Source organism: Callithrix jacchus, chromosome 10 (genome assembly GCF_049354715.1).
Source record: "Callithrix jacchus isolate 240 chromosome 10, calJac240_pri, whole genome shotgun sequence".
Lineage (NCBI taxonomy): Eukaryota > Metazoa > Chordata > Mammalia > Primates > Cebidae > Callithrix > Callithrix jacchus.
Genome location: NC_133511.1, coordinates 129198703 through 129213278, shown reverse-complemented (window position 1 = coordinate 129213278; position 14576 = coordinate 129198703). Strand labels below are relative to the sequence as shown.

Here is a 14576-nt window from a genome sequence, read left to right as displayed (position 1 = left end):
TAGCAAGGTATAGTGCTGGACATCTGTAGTCTCAGCTACTCAGAAGTTGAGATGGAGGGATTGCCTGAGCCCTGAAGGCAAAAAATACAGTGAGCCAATATCATACCACTGCATTCTAGCCTGGGTGACAGAAAAAGACCCTTAGTAGGACAAAACAAAAACAAAACACTAATATCACTGATCTTTTTTTTTTTTAATCTCTATTTCATTTAGATCTGCTCTGATCTTTATTATTTATTTCCTTCTAAGTTTGGTTTGTTCTTGCTTTTCTAGTTCCTTGAGATGCATTTATCACGCTATTTGTTTTAACTCTTTCTACCTTGTTGATGTGGGTGTTTATAGAAATAAATGTCCTTCATAGCACTTATTTTGTTGTACCCTATATATTTTTGTGTATTGTGTTTCTATTTTCATTTGTTTCAAACAATTTTTAAATGTTTAAATCAATTTCTTCATTGGCACAATGATCATTCAGAAATATGTAGTTTGATTTCCATGTATCTGTTCAATTTCGGAAGTTCCTCTTGTTATTGATTTCTAGTCGTATACCATTGTGATCTGAGAAGATCCTTGATGTGATTCTGAGTTGCAAAAGTTTGAGACTTGTTTTGTGTCCAACCATATGGAATATCCTGGAGAATGTTCTATATGCTAACAACGAACGTATATTCTGCATCTATGGATGAAATCTGTCAATTTATTAGGTCCATTTGATCTATGCAGTTTAAATCCAATATTTCTTTGCTGACATTTTTCCTTCCAAATGATCTGTCCAATGCTGAATATGAAGTGTCCACATCCCTAATTATTATTTTATTTAGGTTTATTTCTTTAGCAGTAATATTCAATGTGTGTGGGTACTTCAGTGTTGTTGGTTGCATATATGTTAAATCTTCATCTTCGTGCTGAATTGAACCATTTATCATTATATAATGACCTCCATTATTATTTTTTAACTTAGTACTTTTTGTCTATCTACTCCTGCATGTTTTTGGTGTCTGTGTAGAATATCTTCTTTCATCCATTCCCTTAAAACCTATAAGTGTCTATAGGGGAAGTCAGTTTCTTGTAGTCAGCATGTAGTTGGGCTTTTTTTTAATTCATTTAGCCAGTATCTATTTTTGATTAGAAAAATTTAAATTACCTACATTCAAGATTGTTATCAATAGGTGAGGACTTATCCCTGTTTTATTGTTTTCTGATTTTTTGTATACCTGTTTCCTTCTCTCATTTTCTTTGCAATTTTATGATTTTCTGTAGTTATAATCTTTTATTCCTTTCCCTTTCAGATTTGTGTTTCTGTTCTACTTGTCAGTTTTATGCATTTATATTTTCATTATGGTAGATATCAATCCTCCTACTTCCAGATGTAGTACTCCCTTAAGCATTTCTTGTAGGGCTGATTTAGTAGTAATAAATTTCCTCAGATTGGCTTGCCTGAGGGAAGCAAAATTTCTTCCCTCATTCTGCTTCATTTCTGAAAAACAGCTTTGCTGGGTGTAGTATTTGTAGCTAGCAATTTTGAAGGGTTCCCCCCCTTCGGCATTTTTGAATGACATCCAATTCCTTCCTGGCCCAGGTTTCTGCTGAGAAATCTGTTAGTCTACTGTTGATTCCCTTACATGTGACTTCATGATTCTATGTGTTTTTAGAATTCTGACTTTTTACAGTTTGATGACAATGTGCCTCAGAGAGACCCTTTTAGGGTTGAATCTATTTAAGGACTTGTGAGCTTCCTTTATCTGTTAGTCTTTCTCTTTCTCTAACAAAACTTTGGCAGTTTTCAGATATTATCTTATTAAATTAATTTTCTGGGCCTTATCCCATGAATTCTCCTTCTGAAACTCCCAAAATGTGAAATATTGTTAGCTTTATAGTGTCTCATATGTCACACAGGCTTTCTTCGTTCTTTTTATTTAAATCTGTCTTTCTTTCAAAATACCTGTCTTCAAATTTAAAAATTATTTCTTCTGCTTGATTTAGCCTGCTTTTGAAGCTTTTAATTGTATTTTTTCTTTTGTTCATTTATCACTTCGAAGATTGCTGTATGATTCTTTTTATATCTCTTTGATGAATTTCCCATTTACATCATGAATTGTTTTCCTGATATCTTTGTATTATCTACTTGTGTTCTCTTTTATCTCATTGGGTTTAATATTTTCTTTACTTTGGAGTCTGTTATTGGAGAAATATTGTGATTTTTTTTTTTTTTGGCAAGTTGTGTTTTCTTTCCACCCCCCATTTTTGTCCTCAAATTTATATCTGCATATCTGGAGTAAGAGACACTTCCAATTTGATTAAGTAACCTTAATAAAAACTTTTTTCTGTATAATTCTAGTTCAGTGCAGAAGTTTAGTATCTCTACAGTTATTTAGATTATAATCAACATCAGTGGTATCTGCCAGTTCACAAGTGGCTTAGGCTACTTAGTGTTTAGCTTCTTTGTGAAGGCAAGAAAGCTCCTTAGAGGTACTTACTCCTCTATTTTTCCTGATGTTGCGAACTACCCTCAAACTTTTTGACAACACATTTTAAGCCTCTTCTGATTCTGCATGTACAGTTTAACTGCACTGGGCAGCGAACTAGAATGTCATTAAAATTTGGTTCACTTTGCTACTCAACAGATAATTTGAAGGTATTCTTTCTCCTAATACTGCCACCAGTATGGTTACGTGATTTTATTTGCACTTATTGATTTTATACATTTGGGGGAGGATAAGTGAGGTGATTTATAGGGGATGAAGAGCAGCTTGCTATTCTGCTACAAGCCTGGCTGAAAGTCTTTTAAATTATCCTTTTTACTTAGTGCCCCGATCTAATCTACTAGTATGTCTTATCAACTTTCTGGATTTACCCACTCTGGATAGTCTCTCCAACTATCCCCCTGGTTAAAACCACCACCATTTCTCTTCCTACATTATTGTCCTTACCTCATTACTGATCTCTCACTTTCCACTCTTGCTTCCATTCTTCACACAACAGCTCAAGGGAGTTGTTTAAATGTAAAGTAGATCTTGCTGCTTCCCTACTTGAATGTTCTGACAGCCTCCTGTCACACTGTCTTGTGTCAGTCTCACAGCACACAGAGCTTAATTCAAAAATCCTTATGCTGGTCACTTATTGAGAAAGAGCTTCAAGGTGGGCAGCTGAAAGGCTACACAGAACACTCCTCAGAGTTCTACAAGCAGCTGAGAGAGCTGTGCTATTTATCTGTCACTAGTAAGTGCTGCCCCTGCGACAGCTCACTTTCCTTTCTTTTGGCCTGCCCTGTGTGAAACTAAGAAAATCCCTGAAATCAGACAGTACTTATGAAAATATGTAGTGGGCTTGCATTAAGACGCCATCAGTGTGGAGAACATGAATGCTATGGGCATATGAGTGGGGCCCTTATGCTGCCTGTGTGTCGACCCTTGAGAACGTAAATATTGTGTTCTTTACCTCCACATCTCCAGTGCCTACCATATAGCAAGGCCTCCAAGGTTTGTTGATTTGCCTGCCTCACCTGGAGTCTCCCATTTCTCCCACAGCTAGCTGACATTAGCCATGTGCCCCTCTGTTTGTTCCCTATAATAGGCCATTTCCTAAGTAAGCATCATCCGCATTTCTATACGTTTTCTCTGATTACTGGAAATTCCTCAAGTGTTGACCACTTTGATTCCTGGGCCCCTTAAGAGTCCATTAGCATTGGAATGGAGCCCACGGGACCACACCAGACAGATGCCACCACATCTTTTCGTGAAGTAGTGTTCAGGCTGAGGGGGTCATAGCCGAGAGGTCTCCTGGGGCCCCTTGCTCTCCTCCTACTCACAGCCCTCCTGCAGCCAGCAGCGGTGGGGGAGCCAAGTTGCGTTGATTACTTTTGACATCAGTTGTTAACATAATTTTGACGTTGAGCCTTCCCCCCAGTTCTGGGGTGGCTGTGACTGTGTCCAGGCTCCAACTTGAGAAGCTATAGGGAGCCTCTCACCCCCGGATCTGGCCTGGCTGGGAGGTGGCCTGGGAAGGGACCAGTGTTTCTCCAGCCCGCGCCCTCGGGGCCTGGGGGGTGGGGCCCCAGCAGATGTCTGGATTTGGTAGCCAGGGCCTGGAGCCGGATGCTGAGAATGAGGCCTGCAACTCATTTCCCCATTTAACATTCTGAGAACATCTGCACCGGTTTCCAAGGCTTCTCCCTCACTAATTGCTTTGATTATTGTGTGAAGTTAAGAACTGGCACATTTCCGCGATGTTGTGATGAAGGTGAAAAGATCGCTCTTAATTAGATTAAAAACATTTTTTTCTTCCTGTGTAATTTTGCCTTGAAAATCAAGGCCACTTTTTTGTTTTCTTCATCCAAGACCTCCAGAAACTTTCCTCCCCACCTCTCCAGAGGTTTCTGGGGAATGTCCTGTGAGCTCAACTCTTGGAGAAGATAGTGCTTAACCCAGATTCCATTGTATATTAAAGTTTCCTAGGGCTGCTCTTGCTGCCTGGAACCTTCCCCTAAAAATGTGTCTTGGGGGACCTAGACAGTGACTTCCTGCAGCATGGAGACCCGGGTGGGTCAATTTTAGTTGTGTGGGTGGCTGTGTTGCTTTCTTTCCATTTCCTAGGCTCACTCACACTCAAGAGTTGACCCTGTCTTGGCTCTGTCGTTGCCTGAAAGTTGTCTTCCTCAGTTCCCCTGCTACTCAGACCCCACTCCTGGGCCTACAGAGCCATTTCTGTTCACTTTGAGGTTTGTGTGTGCTGAGGCCTCCTATCCTCATTCTAAAGTTTCTGGGGTGTGGGGGGTGGTCTTCAATATCCAAAACTTGGTTGTTGATAAGCCCAGCATAAATCCTGAGAATCCTGGGATTTCTCAGGATTCCCAAAGCCATCTCTGTGTCACATCGCCGTGTGCATGAGACAAATCTATTTTGCCCACCTTTGATCCAATGTGAGATCCAACATGTTCCATAATTTACTCCAAATATCCTTCTACAGCAGGGTGTAGAGAGGGGCTCACTGAAGTTTTGGAGAGATGAGAACTTACAGCAGTAGAAAGCCAATGACCCACGGCAAGTCCCTTTTGGAGAGTTCTCTGTGCTGTTGCAGGGTTAGGGCCAGGGCAAGGGCCTCAACCTCAGGCCAGCTTCTTTCCCACAAGACTTCTCCTTGCCCTCTGTCCTGAAAACTAGTGGCGGCAGTGCAGAGCAGTTTAGCTATCTTCTAACATTGACTGCCCCCAAGCCCACGTCCTTAGGCTCACACCTCACCCCCAAGTTTGTCATGCACATTCCTGAAGACTCTGTTGGTAACAAATGATGGAACCCCAACTCAAACAAGCTTAAGCACAAAAGGGACAGTTTTTGGTTCACACAGCTGGACCCAGCTGTTTCAGACACAGCTGGACCCCAGAGCTGGGATGATCTTGCTCACTTGATCTCACTCTCCCCCTCTTGCACTCCCCTTCTCCCTCCCTGTTCCCTCTTCTGTTCTGCCTTTCCCTTGTTCTCTATCATTGGCTCCATGAGATGGCTGTATCCTTAGGCAGCTACTTTCTAAAAAGAGTAAAATGGCCACCAGCTTGCATTCAACAGCTCAGGAAACCCAGCAAAATGAGGTCATCTCTCCCCAGGATTCCTGCCAGAATCTAAGGCCAAGTTCTTATTGGCCTCAGCTGGGGTACAAGCCATCCTTGGACCTGCAACTCTACCTCCAATGGCTAAGGCAAGGTCTACAAGGACCCCTTTGGGGATGGTCAGAGGGTACCTAAACACTACACACTAGAAGTGGGAAAAGAGGAGCCAACAAAGGAAGATTTGAGAAGCTGTTCCCAGAAGCCAGGCCTGGCTGCTGGGCAGGCAAAAACAACAGGTGTCCACTCAAGCAAGGTATTTTCCTAAGCGGAACTGGGTGCCAGCTGTGAATATACATTTTCACTCCATTCCTCGCCTTGTTCCTGGCAGCTGTTGTGGGAATGGCTTTTACACTTTCCGTCCATGTCCCTTACTTCTCGCCTCTGAGTGGAGACACAGGTGGTGGCGGGGCCACTCTGGCTCGGGGTCTGTGAGCCGGGCATGGGCAGCTGGCACAGGCTGTGGCTCAGCAATGTCACGCAGGGCCTGGCTGCAGCTGTCCGGATGCCCCTGGGGAGGGCTTCTCCTTCACAGTGCAGAATCCGCAGGGCTTTGGTGAATCCAGAGAGGGGGAGATTTCTTGAGGGGGCCAGGGAGAGGGCTTCTACTTGTGAAGGATAGGGAGAGCATCTGTTCATCCCTGTGAAGTAGGCTGGCTAAGGGAACTTGCCTGTGCCAAATCCTGGAGAGAGATGGGTGAGGCAGAAGGGAAGGTTTCCATGCTAAAGGCCAGGCACACATAAGCCCTGCAGCTATACAGGGGAGGGAGCAATCTCGGGGGCTGTGGAAAGCTTGTGGAAGAGGGCTTGGGTTACACCTGGGAGATTAGGCAGGATTTAAATCAATCAGGAGGGGAAGGGTAGGGGGTGAGTGGCTGGGTGAAGTTACCAGGAAGGGCCCAGACACTGGAGAGTCTCTTGAGGGCAGAGGGCAGCAGGGATGGGCTGGAGTTTTCAGCTTTGTCATTAAGTTGGACTTGGGGCTTGAATGCTGACCTAATCTGGGCAAGAAGTCGGAGGCTCGATGAGAAGGCAGAGGAAGTTAGACCAGAATTTCTTGGGAACAGAAAGCCTCAAAGACCTTCATGACAGGAGAACTTTACGTAGCCTCATGGGCAGCTCCAGGCCAGATGAAGAAACATATTCTGGTAACCCTAGGATAAGATGTGCAGGGTTGTGGGCCAGAGAGCAAGGCACAGATATAGGAGACTTCCACAAATTGTTGTTTCTTTACTTAAAGTATCATCCAAAATAGAAAATATATACACAATAAGGAAGGAAATGAAAATCACCAAAAGTCCCTTCACCCAAAGACAAGTTAACATTTGGATATGTTTCCTTCTAGTCTTTTTTCTGTCTGTATTTTTTTAAAAATAAAATTCAAATTCCCCTATTGAGCAGGACAACTGACTAGAAAGGAAGATACTGTGCTAAGTTTTGTTCCTGTTCTCTTAACGGGGTAAGACTTGGCAACCAGCATCCCCAGCTGGGGTAGTTGCCACGCCCAAGGCTGCCTTTGCCATCCCAAACCTCCCATTTTCCTAGAAAACAAAATTGTTTTGTTCTGCCCTGAAAATTTAGACCCAGATCCTGGCCTTGACACGGCAAAGGCAGCCAAAGAATTAAAGCATCAAAAACCGAAACTGTCTTAGGAAAGTGTGACTTCATTGTCACCAGGATACTGTGCTCTTTGTCCCCAGGGCCAGCCACTCCAGACAGTTCAGCAAAGGGCACCTGGCATTGCTCCGGTACCTCCTGCAGAGCCTGGATATCCAGTCCTTTCAAGTACATCATAGGCTCAACCTTCTCTGCTGCTGTGAGTTCAGGCTGTGAAATACCCACTTCAGAGGTGGGGGCGACAAGCAAGACCTGTTAGGACACATCACTTGCCCTCAAGCCCTGGCCTGTAAGAGGCAGCACTAGTGTGTCTGGAAAGAGCTGAATCTCCACCCACTCACCCCCAGCTCCTCTCCTTGCTCTCCTAGATGCCTGACCTGTCTGTGATCACAGATGAAAACAAGGAAAAGGTGGCAGCTCTGGTCACTGCCTCCCTGTGGTGGAGAAAACATGCCCCCCAGTCTCCGCCATACAAGCCAGCAGAAAATAACCTCTCCTTTTAATGTAAAAAAACAAACCTGTGGGGCCCTTCTCTGCCCCTTGCCATTCCCACGATGAAACCAAAAAGCACACATTCCTCTCTGGCAGGTGCAGGCCCCAGCTACTCTGAGCAGCCAACTAATGTGCACATTTTAATATCCGATGTGCACATTTTAATATCCTAAAACACCAGGGTAAAACCTTTCTCAGGAGTCAGGTAGCTCACCCTTGGCCCTCAGGCTTTGGAGATGGCACTTGTCATCAAGGGTGTTTGGAAAGCAACTCAACATTCTAGCCTCCGCTCCATCATTCCTTCTACATACAAATGATGCAAACATCAAAATATGTTTCTTCTTAATTGAATCCTGGATGAAGTTTTAGCTCTGTCACTTGACAACTGTATTATATAACCCAGGATACTTGAATCTCTGCCCCCAGATCTCTAAGATGGGAGCAGTTACATGCCTCTGCTGGGTCCCAGACCTGTGGGTCTCTGAATGTGTGCACATTTTTCAAGCCTTATGGGTCCTTCCCTGGTCTAAGGATGTCATGGGCACAGAGCCCTTTCACTCTGAGCCCTTATACTGGCTGTGACTAAGTAATGTCTGTGTGGTTTCCTGCTGGAAGCCTGCCAGTGGCCCCCACGGGCCATGAGCTCCTGAGTTTATTTACATTTCTCTGATTGCAAGTGAGGCGCAACACCTTTCCACATACTCGTCAGCCCTTTGGATTCCTCTTTTGTGATGTGCTACTTTGTCTACTGTCCATTTTCTATTATGTCATTTATATTTTTCCCATTGATTTGCAGGAGTCCTTTGTATTTTGTGGGCCCTGTCTTTTCACTCTTTAAGGTGTATTTCTGATGACTGGGTCTTAACTCGAGTGTCAAATTAAACATTCTTATCTCTTATGATTATTGCTTCTTAAAAAAAGAAAAAAACATCCTAATGCTGACATCATTAGGATATTCGTCTACATTTAATCATGTGGACTTTATAATGTTGCTTTTCATAATTAGGTCTTCAGTCCCCTTGAATGACAAGAATGAATTTTCGGTATGTGACGTGAGGTAATTAAGGTCCCAACTTAACGTTTTTCCAATGTGGATATTCAGTTACTCCTGAACATTTATTTGATTGAAAAGTCCATCCTCTTCCCAAAATGTGCAAGCCACCTCTGATACACAGCAAGCTTCCATACATATGTGAACTATTTCCCAATGCTCAATCCTGTCCCACTGGTCTATTTGTCTCTCCCTGTGTCAACATCACATTGCATTAATGACCACTGCCTTGGAGGAAGTACTAATGTTTAGTATAGCAAGTTCTCCCACCTTGTTCTTCAAGAATAGTGCCAATTCTTGGCTTTTTGCACTTCCAAATCAGTAGAATCAGCTTGCCAAAGTTCACATACAGAAGCCTTGAGATTTTTATTAAGCTTTGGAGAGATTTATGAAGATTTAGAGATAAGCTTTTCAGATTATCTATTGAATCTTCTGGTCATTGGAATGAAGGCATATTTCTCCATTTATTTATGTCTTCTTCATTGTCTCTTATTGAAGTTTTACCATTTTATCCACAGAGTTCTTGCATATCTTTAGTTATATAATTAATATTCTTTTGTGCTGTTGTATACAGGTTCTTTTTGACTTGTTATCTCACATTTTTGATTTACAGAAGAGAAAAATAGTACTGAGTCCCCACATCCCTTTCACCAACTTCCCCTAATGTTAGCATCTTACATAACCATGGTACATCGACCAAAACTAAGAAATTAACATTGGTACAACACTATTAAAGTAGGGTTGTTAATTTATTTGGATTTCCCCAGTTCAACTACTAATGTCGTTTTTCTGTTCTGGGATCCCATCTAGGATCTATCATTACATTTATTGAGCATGTCTCCTTAATTATGTCCAATTGGTGACAGGCTTCTCTGTCTTATTTTCCATTAACTTGACATTTTTGAAGAATACCAGTCAGGTGTCAGTGTCCCTCAGTTTGGGTTTGTCTGCTATTTTCTCAGGACTAGACCAGAGTTATAGGGTTAGGGCAAGAACACCAGTGAGGTGTTTTCCTCATTGTGGAACATGACATCAATATGGTTTGTCACTGGTAATATTAACCTCGAGCCACTCATTTAAAATGGTGTCAGCCAGGTTCCTCCACTGTAAGTGAATTGCTGTTTTTCCCTTTCCATAGTTTAGTCTTTAGAAGTGAGTCACTAAGTACAGCCCACACTCAAGGGGGCAGGAGGAGGGAGGAGTTCAACTCTACCTCCTGCAGGAGAGTATCAAAGAAATATTCAAATATATGTTAAAACTACCACAGCAATTAAAACATATTTCGAAAAAGAAACTTTGAAGTTTCTCAAAGTTCACCAACTAAATTTAGCATTCATTCATGGATCATTTTCCTGCAGCAAATAATACTGTGATGTACATCTATTTTCCTCATTCCTTCTAGATTTTTTATTTGGAATTCTTTTGAAAGAAAGATTTTGTCCCTCTCCTCCAATTATTTATTTATCAGTGTGGATTCAGGAGTATTTGAGTTTTAATTCAATATTATTTATTTTGTTGCTCAAATTGGTCTAGCTTTGGCCACTGGTGGGTTCATATGTCTTTTTGATGTGCCCCCCCCATCCTTTTATTTTTAAGCATTTCCTTCTCTTCTAGCACCTGACAATACTTCAGGCTCATCTCTAATTTTCCCTGCCCTAGCCCTAGAATCGTCCATTCATCCAGAGAGCCCTAGCTCCTTTTATTGCAGAATGAATAAAAAACCTGGATCAATGCATGGAGTATGCTCATGGCTACTGGGGTATCACTGCTTCCATCTCCTCTCAGTGGACAGAGCTAGAAAGTATATGTATACGTGTAACCTGAGTACACACACATCTTTACATATCTGTATCTATATAAAGCTAACCATGAGTTCACCCTTGCCCCTTCCCCCACAACTTATTTATAGCTTTTTCTCTGACAGTGAGAAACCTGGCTCCCATTACCTACAGTTCATTTAGTTTTGTAACCCTACTGAACATGCAGCACATTTGTATATGAAGCAAATTTACTTACTAGGTTAGAGTGTTTATGACAGACTTTGTCTTTAACCATAAAGTGTCCAGTCAAAAGTGTTTTTGAAAGCAACATAAGCCAGCTCCTCTTCCTTCTTTCCTTTCACTGCTATATCATTTCTTTGTAGCACAGAAAGAATTCACTCATCAGAGTGCTTTCCATCTTAGGGTCCTCCAACATCCAGATTAATTTTTTAAATTTGCACACAGTAAAATTCACTCTTGGAGATTCAGTTCTGTGGGCTTTGACAAATGCCTGGAGTCATGTGTCCACAACCAGTATCATTCAAAGAAGTTCCATACCCCTAAAAATACCCTGGGGTTAGTCTTTTGAAGTCAAGTACTTCTCCCCTAACCACTGGCAGCTATTGATCTGTCTTATGTCCCTGTAGTTTTGTTTTTTCTAGAATATCCTATAAATGGGATTCTATAATATGCATTCTTTTGCATCTGGCTTCTTTCACTGCGTAGCAAAATGCATCGGAGATTCATCCATGTTGTTGCATAAGTCATTATTTCATTTCTTTTTATTGGTGGGTGGTATTCCATGGCATGAATATTTACCACATTTTGTTTATCCATTCACCTGCTGAAGGACATCTTCATTGTTTCCACTATTTGGTAATTATGAGCAGAGTTACTATACACATTTACGGACAGGTTTTCCTTAACATAGAAATTCAATTTACTTGAGCTAGGATTCATGGTATGTGTACGTTTAAATTTTCTAAGAAGCTGCTGTAATCTATTTCCTAAAGTCACTGTGCCATTTTGCATTCCCACCAGCAACATACGAGAGTTCTATGTGTTCCACATCCTTAAGAGCACTAGGTATTGTCAGGTTTTGAATTTTTTTTTTTTTTTTTTGATGTATGGAGTTTCATTGTAGTTCTAATTTACATTTCCATATTTATGTTAATTGTGCATCTTTTCATGTGCTTATTTCTAATCCATTTCTAAAACTGGATGGTTCACTTTATTATTGTCAAGTTGTAAGCATTCTTTATATATTCTGAGTGCAAGTCCTTGACCTGATAGGGGATGTGCAAATATTCTTTCCAAGTCTGTGCTTTGTCTTTTCATTTCATTAACAGTATCTGTTGCATAGCAAAAGCTTTTAATTTTGATAAAGTCGAATTTGTTGATTCTTTTTGTCTTACAAGTGGAGCTTTTGGTTTCGTATTTCAGAATTCACTGCCAAATTCAAGGTCCTGGAGATTTCTTATATTTTCTTCAAGAAATTTTATGGTTTTATTTCATTTTAGATTTTTTGTAGTAAAGTTGTATGTAGTACCCTTTAAGTTTTCATTTTCTAATTGTTGATCATCTCTCACATCAGGCATAGATACTAAATGTATTACAACTTTTACACACACACATATGTATACATACAACACAAATAGTTAAATTAGGAATAAATTTAGGAGAGAGTTGTATGACTCTGATGTGGGAAAACCTTCCTTTTTTATAAAGCAAAAGATTTATCATTTTTTAAAAGCATAAAACATTTTCTATGATAAAAAGCAACATAGTTAAGGTGAACAAAACAGAGATAGACTGGGGAAGATATGTGTCCCTCATATAACAAGGAGTTAATGTCTGTAATATATAGAAAATTGCTACAAAGTGACAAGCAAAAATGAGCAAAGGGTATGAACAGACAATTCTGCAAGAGGAAACCCAGAAACCAAGTCCATAAAAGGCATTCAAACAGATGGAAATGACAGCAATGCCTCAGTTTTCATCCATGCTTAGTAGTCCCTGCAAAAGGTGCTGACAGCCTTCATTTGGGCTTCATTTAACTGTTCATTCAGGCACGGATGTGGGAAAGCTGGGGGAGCCTGAATTGCCACATACAACTTCTTGGGAAAGCAATTCAGCAACATTTACTATAATTACTAAGGAGGCACCCTCTCACCCTGCTCCATTGTCAGCTTTTGAGAATAAATATGGATGTGACATCATAGTCTGAATAGTTAACCAGCTTAACACTGTAAGAGCCTGAATGTCCATGATATACAGAATGGTTACGTATGGCCAATCTAAACTGTAGACTGTCATGTAACTACTAAAATGATAATTAAATCCATGTCTGTATACTTAGAGAAAATGAGATGAGCTTATGTTACAGAGTGACAAGAACAGTGCCATCCCATGTATATAAAAGCAACTCCCACCTGGCATCTGCTGCTCGAATGAGCAGAGTGGGTGGGGGCTTGAAATCTAGTTGATGGTTAACACAGATGACCTTGGGGAAGGAAAGTCATTGTAAATCTTCAAATTATTTTACTTCTCACAGATGAGTACTTAATCCTTTTACAATAAAATATTAAAATGAAGACAAACATAAGCCAGGAGCAAATATTGATGATGTGAACACAAAGTGAGGAGTGATAAGGATCATTTCCTGAGCTCCTGTGTCAAAGTTGTAGAGGTGGGCCCAGGAATCTGAATGTGATACCAGCTGTTGTTGGAGGGACTCCTGTGCTTCACTGGGGGAACAACTAGTTGATGTGGCATTGTGTTTTGACAAAGGAGTTCTGTGGCTGCCCCCACATCCCAGTTTTGCCATTCCTCATGGGTCAGAGGTTCTACCACCCCGTCTTTCCTGACCCACGGCTCTGTCAATGTATAAGTGTGACAATGTATGGTGATGGGAGCTGTTGTCCCTTACCAGGCCTGTGCCTGTCACCTCTGTTTTATTCTTGACCCAAGTGTCAGTTGTGAACACGAAAGGAGGCCCAGAACCTGAGGTGGGGAAGAGTCCTAAACACCTGAGCACAGCCCCAGGCATAGTTCCCACTCTGAAGAGGATTTACTGGCCTTTACTTTCATCAAACACTGAGTGTGTCAAGCACTTTGGGGCCATCTGAAACTACCACACCCCACTGTAAATCGAACTGTCAGGGCTGGAGCTTCCAGGCACCAGCTCCACTCCTCACCTGGCCCTGGGAGTTCATAGGCCTGCTCCACAGCACTGGTAGGTTGGGTGGGAAGCCTAACGTGCTGTCTCCTACACTTTCTCCTCAGTGAGGAAGAGCCCAACACTGCTGGAAGTGAGCATGCCCCACTTCATGAGAACCAACAGCTTTGCCGAGGACCTGGACCTTGAAGGGGAGACACTGCTGACACCCATCACTCACATCTCACAGTGAGTGCCTACATGTGCATGAAGGGCTCGGCTGGAGGGGTCTGGGGCTCAAGGAGTCAGCCTTGGTGCTAGGGAAGGCTTGCTCTCTGGCCAGAGTTCTATCTACTAACCTAGTGCCCACCACTTGATGCCTTCCTGGCCCCAGCACCCAGGCACCAGGCAGGAGAGGAGAGCAAGGGTACTTCCCACCAAGTCTAGGAACATGATCCTCTTGTTTTGACTTATGGAAAACCAGACTGATCATTTTCCACTTGTTTTCATGCTTTGAGAGTCTGAGATTGTTTTTCTCTCTCCCAGCCCCCTCCTCTGCCCCCCAAAAAAGAGACGACTGTTTTTTAGCATTTCCCTGTGGAACCCTCGCCAAAGCCATGGGGCAGATGCCGGGTGCAGTCTGCCAGTTGCTGCTGCTGTCCTCAGGGGCTCCTTCAGGTGGAGGAAATGGCTGATTTTCCATACCTTCCAGCTGGCCTTCCCCTGAGGCACAGCTGGCCTGGGATGCATGCCCGTCCTCCCCCCACCATCACACCATGACCAGGCCAATCCCCGGTGCCCAGTTATGGTGTGATTCCCTTGCGACATGTGACTCAGTGCTCCCATCTGGGGCACCCAGCAGTGACAGCCATGCAGTGGGGTCAGTGGGACACCCAGGCA

The 14576-nt window shown here is 42.4% G+C and overlaps 1 protein-coding gene across 5 annotated transcripts in view; it reads left to right on the top strand.

The window, feature by feature from the left end:
* The window catches only part of KCNQ1 (potassium voltage-gated channel subfamily Q member 1), a 403111-nt gene that overhangs the window by 200244 nt on the left and 188291 nt on the right, over positions 1-14576 (top strand). For all 5 annotated transcript variants that reach the window (XM_078341766.1, XM_035263711.3, XM_003734333.6 and 2 more), the window contains one exon: positions 13805-13925. In XM_078341766.1, coding sequence (XP_078197892.1) covers positions 13805-13925 — 121 coding nt within the window. The remainder of the gene's footprint in view (positions 1-13804; positions 13926-14576) is intronic.